General features: G+C 31.0%; 1 protein-coding gene across 1 annotated transcript in view; it reads right to left on the reverse strand.

The window, feature by feature from the left end:
* LOC111035779 (adenylate cyclase type 3) overlaps window positions 1-10,573 on the reverse strand; it is a 104,698-nt gene extending 94,125 nt beyond the window's left edge. Inside the window, exon 1 of the mRNA XM_022317548.1 lies at window positions 9,531-10,573. Coding sequence (XP_022173240.1) covers window positions 9,531-10,046 — 516 coding nt within the window. The 5' untranslated portion in view covers window positions 10,047-10,573. The remainder of the gene's footprint in view (window positions 1-9,530) is intronic.
* Window positions 10,574-10,844: the final 271 nt, after the last annotated feature.

Consider the following 10,844-nt stretch of genomic DNA (forward strand, 5'->3'; position numbering starts at 1 on the left):
AATTATGCAATAACTATAACAACGCAAGAACTTTAGATCGTAACCACCTCTATACATTTAATTTGACTTGAAATAATTTAAAAATATTTAACATACATTTTCAACGTTGCAATTCAAAGTCTTTTTATAGACACGATTTTATAATGTATACAGTATTGTGTAGAAATAATTATTCAGGTGAAAAATGTCGAACTCAATTATTATGCATAAAATCGTAATTGGATTGAGAAGAATTTTGAATATTGTGCGGGGCTACTGGAGTACATAGGTATACATACCATTTTTTATGAAAATTTTAATTAAAAATAATCAAAACTGATTTTAGTAGTATAGTTTAATATTCAACGGATACAATATAATAAAGTATTTATGATTTCGGTCATAATTTAAAAACGTTATGTTAATTTAACTAATTGATATGACGTATAAACCTACTTCAATCAATAATAAAATACCATATTTTTAGAATAATATTTAAAACTTAGATATTTTAGAAATATCATTAGGAAATGAATGAATAATTTAATACAAAGTTTGAATATCTTTCTCTAACTTTTAAGAGTAAAACCAAATGCATATTTAAAAAAAAGCATTAATTGATATAAATCAAACTTAGTCAATAATGTAGCGGCCATATTACAGCCAAGTTCTTACTAAGCACGTAACCTATCTACAATATTGTTTGATATTTTAATGTTAATATTATTTTATTAGAATTAATATTAATTACATTTAAGAATATTTGAATATATTATATGATATATCAATATTTATTAATTTTTAATCGCTAAAACCAATATTGTTCATTTATTTTAAAGTAAAATAATTGTTGTATTTCCATGTTATAACCTATGTTTTTTATAATGGTTATTTAAATAATTAAATGGAATTAATACATAGAATATAATTTATAGATGGAATTTTGTTTTTGAAAGCATCTGCTATTATGTATAAATTTATAATAAAATTACAGTTTATCTATTTATTGTATTCCCCTGCTGAATTATATAATAGTCTGTTAATGAAGCGACCATGGAATTCAATGTCACACGAATGTTCCTGGGAAGTTTTGCGTCTATCAGGACAAAATAAAATAGATGATATTTGTCAGAGTAGGTATCATTCAAATTTATAAATTTGTAAGTTAAGTTGGCATTTATTTTTTTAAACTTAAAATATTCACTCCAATTTAAACAAATACCAGGATAATAATTTTTATTAAAACCAAATGACATAAAAATAAATTCGAAAAAGTCTCTCTGCTTTATAGTAAATGTCAAGTTTACCTCATAATTGAGTTAATTTTAATGGGTGACGTGTTAATTTGAATGTAATGAATGATTTTATCGTGCAAAAAATGATTCTGAGCAGAGACAAAACGTCTGAATATTAATATAGTTCACGGGATATTGTATTATACATTTATATTGCTATTGTAATTTGTTTTTCTATTAATAATAAGGTAGGTATAACTAATTTTGGCCAGAAACAAATTACACATATTATATTAAAGTAATTATAATAGTATTAGGTACTATATAGCTGTTATTTATGTGTAAGTAAATGTTAATATTAATTGTTAATGTTAATGTTCATGGTTTAAATAGGTATCTTAATATTAATCTAAATATTTTAAAAATTTTTTAAAATTGTATTGTTTATAGTTAATAGCTTATTAATAAATTATGTAGTGGTGAAAATGTCCAAGTAACTGCGAATAATATTTTTTTTAATTAGTCACAACAAAATAACTAAACTTGTTATTTTTTATTTAAAATCCAATTTCTTCAAATTTTAATAAGAAATATTTTTTTCATTTTTTATTTTTTATTTTTACTTTGTTATTTACAATTAGTTTCAACAGTTAAAAATATCAAAACTTTAAGTTTAAATATATATACTTAAATATATTATAAAGTCATAAGTAGTGTTGGAAATATATATTTTGTTATGTACGTATTGCACCCACCCTACCTTTTTACATTTTGAATACAAATTATAATATTATTGTTACACAAATAACTATATTATATTATAGTATTATACTTTTTTTAAAAACATTTAAGTTTTGGTATATTTATTTGAATTCATTGTTGTGTAGATTTTTTACTGCTGTAGACGAATTTTGTTCGTCCTATAATGCGCAGTGTTAGCTTTAAAAAAAATGGTTTTTTTTTATACACACATCGTTTGATCAAACATTATAGCCTAATATAGTTATTATCGTTCCGTTGTAGAGTTTTATAAATTCGATAACATAACATTGATCTGAGTGCTATTATTAATATTTTAACACCTGGGAAAACTATAAAATGTACGTGACGCTACGATTCGCTGATACAAAACATTTATCCTGAAAAATAACGGAAAGAGATAATAAAGTTTTGTTTTTTTACACAGACACCTTTTTTTAAACTTTTAATACGGTGTACCTAGGAATTCCACCAGCATATGCATAGGTATAGTAAATAGTAATGACATTGGAACTGTTCAAAAGAAGTATTTAATAATAGCGTATTGTTTGCCATCTATAGAGGACATACAACGAGCGAAAACTTTGTCAATTCGAAAATTGTTTTATTTGGCTTTAAAACTATTTGCACATTTTTAGTTTAACCCAGGAACCTATACTTTTGCAATAGTTCCCCGTGGATGTGAAAGAAAAAAATATTTAAGTATTTTCACACTCTGTGCCTAGTGCTGTTCGTGTGTTTAGTACAGTAAGTTTTTTAAAAAAACCAAATAAACAATAATTAATATACCAATAGATTATAATATTAATGAAATGTTATTGGATACCTAAGTATTCAAACTGTTTTAAATATAATATTTAAGTTTCCGATATATTTTACATTTTTACAAAAATTGGTCTTGATTCTTGGTCTAATATCTTTTTTTCAAAGTTTAAAAATTAATTGTAGGTTGTAGGACGCCTTTCATTTGTATGTAAACATAGCTGGGATACCTAGGATATACCTATAAGTATATTATAATTTTACGTTGATCTTGTTAGTTGTTATAATAATTTATTTTACTGTGAATTTTATATTTTGTGCTGTAAAATAGTACATAGTAAACCAAAAGGTATGATAAAAGAAGAAAATTCTAATTGTGATTCAGAGTCTGTTCTTTCACCGGAATCTGTCTTTTGGAAAAAAAAACTCGTAGAATAACGTTATTAATTTGGATGATCAGACGGAAACTTTCTAGTTTGTTTTCACAAATTATAGTATCTATGACAATATGTTTAGACGCTTAGTAAATATTCATGAGTAGTGGCGAAGCATCATGGGAGACAATAATGAGACAATGTCTACTCACTTAAAATACGGACAAATAATTTGTTGTATTATACTTACATACAATATTTTTTTTTACAAATTTGAAAGTAATTGGGGGTACCTATTAACTTTAAAATCATAATTCCAACTTTAAATTATTCGATGATATTATAAGTTTGAATCAAGTCAAGGGTAATCATCAACATGACCAAAACATAATTAAAACGCACTAGCATTTGTCAAATATACGTTGTTTGAAGTTAAATAATTAATGTAAGTACACACTGGTGTGACGATAGATTTTTGGATGCATTTCATTTTTTCTATAAATACTAACTAAATTTATATATAGGTACCTACCTACGACGTATCTATAATACGATCATAACATTCTAATATCTGGTAAATATATATAATTCAAATGTTATATTTTGCACTGTGAAACATTAATCCTATTGTTATAAATTTTAACGGTTGCATGTTATGTGATTACCACTAAAACAGTCGACTTAAAAACTGTTTAGTTAATCAGCCCACGAGAAGAAGTTTTAGCAACATTTTAGTATTAAAAAGACTTGCTCAAAGGAATGATTTCCTTGAATACCTCAAATCCTTATGTACAAAGATGAACTAAATAAAGGATTAGCAAATTCTAAGGTTAATATAATACTTCGACTTTTGACCATAAACATTTTTTTTAATCGTAGGTAATCCTATGTAAATAGAGTACAGGTAACTATATTGTATAATTTAATCCTATAATATTATGCGTTGATACTGCAAGAATTTAATTAATGATTTGGTGCAATGATTTTATTGATTTAGGTTGAACAGGTTTTAATAGATATTTCTTATTACGAACAATATTAATAGTTTATTAACTAAGTACACCTATACAACTATAGCACAACAGCATATTATAGAAAATATATAAATATATCATGATAATTTTAAATCAGCACTCACATGTTGTACGATTTAATGTACAATACTTGAGGTCAATGTATAAATTTATGCTTAAACTTGATGTATTGCCGTAAAGGTTGTTAATTATATAAAAGCCATATATAATTTTTGCATATAATATGAACTTGCATGTGTTATAGTACCTACTTACATCAAAGAGTTAAAAGTAGAGTTAGATCATTTTTTAACTGTCAGCTATAGCACGTAGTCGAGTAAGACGTGAAAAAGAAAAAGTCAAAAGCGAAAACCGAAAGCTTTGACAAAAGATGAAACTTCTAATGATGGTTTGGAACAAGATACATAGAACTTCATTGTTTGGTTGTACGATGAGACTGTAACCTGAAGTTTTAACGAATATTATTGAATCTATGACATACATAGAAAATTAGAGTAAATATTCATAAGGTTTTATTATATTTAAATGAAATATTTTTTTTATATATATTTGAATGTACCTAATAACATATTATATAATATTTGTCAAAATATTTTATTACATAAGTGTTCACTATTTTGTGGTATAGACTATACGGCCCACTCGAGCGGTCATACTAGGCATGGAGGGTCAATCGAGTAAACATTATAATACAGTATAAAAAAAAAAAAATGATACAATGTCCAATTTGTTTCACTCTGCCAGTTGTGTGTGTGCAAAGATTAATTGGTATCCAGTGGAGATGGTCCTTATTGGCTTATAAAAATATAAAAATAAACATCATGCACAGCCATAGCTGTGTCCCAAAGACGGAATTTCAAAGAATTTTTAAGAACATCTTTTACAGACTAAATAATAAATATTAATTAGGTTCAGTTCATCAATAAATTTAACTTCTGGAATTAAAGCTAAAGGAATTCGCCTTTGTGATGAAAACTAATTCCATGTTAAATACCCACTTAAAGTAAAAAATTTAATGAATCAATAAATAGTGAAGCTTCTTAATCCAGGTAGTGGAAACATTTTTACTGATTACTGTTAAAGAAACATCTAATTGTTGAAAACACGAATATAAAGTAGTATTTGTTTACTTAGGAAAAAATATAACTTCAAAAACAGACCTAAGTAATGAAGAATTATTTTGACATAAATCAGTCATTTACCATAGAAATCATAAATGTATGTAAAATACTCCTTCAGCGCTAGCAAGTCGTATAAAGATACTTAAAGTTTCCACCAATTCAAGAAAATAATATTTCTGCATTTTCTAAAGGTGATTTTCTAGTTTCTGATTTGTTGTACAAAGTGAATACTTCAAAGGAGAAAATGTAGTCCTTTTATGCTCAAGTTTTGGATATCGAATATAACGTTTCAAATTCCAATCCTATTAAGTTAAAACAGAAATATCTCAAATAAACTGCTGGATTGAGAGATATTAAGGGAAGTTACTATTAACTATAAGCTAGGTACATAGTTTATTTATTTTTATATGAAAAAAGAAATTTTTAACTTAACGAGTTAAGTTTTGTTTAGATGATAATAGTAACAATGCCTTTACTAACCAGTTAGTTAATTTTAAAATCATCATAAATAAACTTCTTTATAATATAAGTCTCACGGGTTTAAATATGACTTGTTTTGTACAAATAACAAATTCTAATTTTTTAAGAAAAAAAAACAATAATAAACGGAAAAAGATAATATACCTACTAATATTTATAACATTATATACTGAATATTGTACACTATCGAAAATAAATAAATACAACACAAATCTACATAAATTGACAAAATTATGATCTCACCAACACTTACTAATTTAAATTCACAAAACAATAACTTTACACATCTAACCTAAGTTGACCTTTAAAGAAACGTGGGTGATGGTTCGGTGATTTCTTAAAAATGAACTTAATTTTAAACTTAAATTATTGAGTTTTATCATTCGATGGTCTCCCATTCTGTTATTTTTCCGCCAATTACCCTTATATAGTTATATGTATTATTAGCACTGTTTATTTCTGTTTTTGTGCATTTATACATAGGGCTTATATTATTTGTATAATTATATCAAACTTGCATAATGTGCTTTGTTATAGATTGTACTTAACATTCAAATTAAAAAATATATACAACACATTTTTGACCAAGTTAAGTTAGGTACTTTTTTCAATTCAACTATAGTAACATTCACAAGTTTTAAAAAATGAAATGTTATTTCTAACTTTAAACTTAACTGACATTTGTCTTAAAAACTTAACTCATCGACTTAAACAAATTAGTTATCTTACCCAGCTTTCTCAACTATAGAAAGTATGTAAAAATAAAAATCTTTACACTTTAATCGTAATGAAATTAGTTAACGTAATTGTATTTTTTAACACATATTAATTACAATTATTATGTAACGCTGAATAATATTACAAATTAGTTGATATCCTAATCGATGTGTATAAACTACAATATTGATTATCAGTGCGTTGACAATGATTGACAATTGTTATATTTCTATGAATAATTTTAACTTTAAATTGTTTGGTGTTACTAATTTAATTGTCTTATTGAAGTCAAACGTATTCATAAAAAAATGATCAAAACTTAGTTATAACATACCGACATTCTCCAGCTTCGCATTGACCAAATATTCTTTGTTTGAAGCTTAAAAATTAAATGTAGGTAGGTATCTATCTAGTACTTACAGTGTGTAAATTCAAGATTTAGAATGCCTTTAGTTTTTTCTGTAAGTATTAAATATAGCAAGTTGTACGAATTTATGACTATAACATTCTAAAATCTTGTTAATATAATTTAATAAAGTGGGAATGTTATATTTTATACTGTAAAATAGTAAATTGGCTATTGTTAGGTTTACATTTTAACGGTTGCATATTATGCGATTCCAAATATAATAGTTGACTGCCAAACTATTTAGCAATCAGCGAACCATAATATTTTGGCTAAATATTAACTACATATTAAAAAGGTTTTATTTCCAAAAATATTAGTGAACGACTGTGTTTAAAGATGAATTGAATAGGGTAAAAAATGTCTAAAATATATAATTCTACAATATTATGCTTTGATACTGTAGGTAACACAATTAAGTAATGATTTAGTAATAATTATATATTGATCTAATTTGAACAGGTATTTAAAGCTTTTTATTGTTTTTAATAATATTAACAAAGTTTTAAAAAACCAAGTATATACCGAGATAATTATAATACTGCAGAAACATATAGTGAAAAAAAAAATATAAATACGTAATAATTTTCAATCGGCAAATATATGCATATTGTGCATATTGTTCCTACAACACCTGCGGTCAATGAGGAAAGGGGTATTCTCAGACTTGATGTATTGCCGTAAAGGTTGTTAATTAAACACACACACCATTTTGGAAGGTAACATGATCACTCCCTTGCTTGCATGTGTGAAAGTACCTACTTGCAACGTGTAGGCATCAATGAGAGAAAAAGTTAAAGTTGAAGTAAATAATTTTTTAACCGTAGACAAAGACGTGAAAAGGACGAAGTCGAAAGCGGATACCGGAAGCTGTGACCAAAGAAGAAGATTCTATAATGATGGTTCTTCAGTCCCTTCATCAGAATCTTTCTTTTGAAACAATACGCATATTGTATGGTCAGGCGGAAACCTGATGATTTGTTTCACAAAACATTGTATCTATAGGGGCTATGACATGTTTAGGACGTAATCAGAAGCATTGGCGGAGCGTCATAGGAGACAATGAGATAACGTCCACCTAAATACGGAGAATCAAAATTATCAAAATATAATTGATACGCACCATCGATCGTGAGCTTCGCGGTTACTTGAAAATAAATATTTATTTATTTATTTGTTTTTGATGGGGCCGAGTAAAAATATAATTAAATTTTTTTTTTTTGTTTGAACAAGTTAAACATTTAAAAAAAAATAGACAGCCAAACCAACGATGAATAGAAATACTTTTTTACTCATGCTTTTTTTAGATATACCAATAAAAGTATATTGAACTCCATGTAGCGACAGGTAGTGCTCGGAATTCGGATACCCTATTCCCTATATAGTATAGGTACTCATATATATATATTATATTAAATATTATGTTGAATATGTTAATAAAAGTTCAACAATTTTGGGAAATTTGCCCATTCAAACACGAAATCAGTCGTGTATTCGTGTGTAGGTACATATTATATTATACATATATAACAGGATATACTCAAATTAAGTTCCATTTTTGTCGTTCCTTTGAGCTCGATATGTACAGTATTTTGGCATCTATATAGGTAATAGAATGTATATTATTATGTTTTTTTTTTGTCGTGCACATGTATACACATGTAGGTTGCAAATATAACCCAATTCATTACCATATATTGTTTGGATTTCGAAAAATACAATATATATATATATATATATATAGTGAACTGTGACTCGATAAAAGAAAGAAAACCGAAAAAACGCATCGTTTTTACGTCGTCGTCGTCGTTGGAATAATAATATTCACGTTCGCTCCGATATAGGTTTATGCCATATTATTATATTATATTGCGTATGGATGGTAATACATAATAATTGCCGTTAAAGCATTCGAATTCGAATGCAGAGTCGTTCGAAACACGCGCGGTTGTCAGATCTCGTCTCAGAAGTTCTTTCGCGCGCGTTCTTTATATAATGATAATAATTAGTAATGTAATGATATATAATAATATATACATTATATAATATATATAGAGCAAATATTGCAGACGACGCGATACTTTATTTCCGTGGAATTTCATCAGGCACATGCACAATTCAAAAAATATAGATACGTGCTCGAGAAATTCTGAGACTGGTCCGAGGGGAATTATACACTGCCGATGACATAGCCGCGATGTAGCGAATATCGAATGCGATTCACCGCTGCACAACGCGTTAGAATGTCGCACGTCCGTTGAATTATATTATTATACTGCAGCAGTTATTAATGTGGTTCGCACACGACTACGTGGGTAATATCATTTTGTATACTATGGCGTGGATATACATATAATATAGCGTTCTAACCGTAGTAGTACGATACGACGGTCGAAATAAAACGTACTATATTGCTGCAGTAGGTACGATAATAATTACACCGGAAAATCAAATAACATTTGTGGCATAATCGACACCCATTATACCTGCGAGGTACACTATGTAATAATAATGAAACGACAAGTCGCGTTCTATAGCACGAGATATGCGCCTAGACACCTTGTCGGGTACACGCATCGCTTACATTAGATGTAGGTACCTAGGTCTTAAAATTAACAATGAATTATCGTGTCATAATGAAATATATTAAATGTGTATATCACCTGTCGGGCGAGGTACGCGTGGTGACGGCCCAGCACGGCCATGGTGAGCACGTAGGTGACGCACGTGGTGGCGCTGAGGGCTATGCACAGTGCCAGAGTGAGAGGCAGGGACACATAAGCCAGGTAATCGTAGAGCAGTATCCATCCGAGCAGGTCGGCGCCCTCGGCCGCGTTGGCCACCATGTGGAACACGACCTGAACGTCGGCGGTGAGCCAGGCCAGGTGGGCCACGGCCGTCCAGTACCGGCGCCGGCCGCCGGCCAGCCGGCACCACAGGAGCGTGCCCACGTTGGCGGCCAGCAGGCACCACGTCCACGGCGACCGTGCGTCGTACACGGACAGGCAGTACACGTCGAACAGCACGGACGCGGACACGTAACACGCGAACGCCGCTCGCTTCTGCTTGGCGTTGTAGCTCTGGTACAGGCTCTCAGTGGCCCTGTCCGCGAACCGCCCGGCGTTGGGCGACGAGGACGAGGCGCCGGCCGCCGAAGTCGGCGGTGGCGTGGATTCCATCAGCCGGCGCGGGCTTTCGTCTTCCGCGTTTAGTGAAGTTGCTTCACGCTGCTCCTCTGTGACCGGTGGCAATCGACGGCGATAATATTAAAATGATTTAAGTATAATATGTACCGTAGGTATAGTGTGTGCCGCACAGGGTCTTGGTCGACAGATGTATTTCAACACAGTAGTTATATTATTACAATATAATAAACGGTCCGTCAATAAGTCGTGTATACGACTACGATATAATAATAACTGTCACTACAATAATAATTATTTGATCATTATTGTCATTATCGCCTGGATGATTTAATATTAATTACAACAAATAATTATAAATATATCATATTTATTGCGATAAAAAAAACGTATGCTGTATGATTTACTATAACACGGACGCGGAACCGGCGCGTGTTGGGCCCCTTCCCCCCGGACGGTGCGCGAACGCGTGCGTTGGACCTGTGCTTGGGACCCGACCGATACACGACCGACACACTCGTCGCGCCCGGTGCCACTGACGCTACCGTCGCGATCGCCGCCGTAGCCGTCGTGCGTTCGCCGTCGTCGTCGCCGTCGGCCGCGGTGATCGTCGTGGTCGCGGTCGCCGCCGCCGCCGTCGTCGTAGTCGCAGTCGTTGCCGTCGACGTCGTCCGTAGAATCGCGGCGGTAGTCGCCGTCCGAGTCCTCGGTGTTGCCCGCCGCCGCCGCCGTGAGCGTTGGCCGTCGTCGTGGTGCGAGCGGTGGGCACCGGTCGACGGTGGTGGTGTTGCCGCTCGCTGCTCCCGAGCCGCCTGCTGCTGATATTAACGAGCG

This window comes from Myzus persicae, unplaced genomic scaffold (genome assembly GCF_001856785.1).
Source record: "Myzus persicae strain clone G006 unplaced genomic scaffold, MPER_G0061.0, whole genome shotgun sequence".
In the NCBI taxonomy this organism is placed as follows: Eukaryota; Metazoa; Arthropoda; class Insecta; order Hemiptera; family Aphididae; genus Myzus; species Myzus persicae.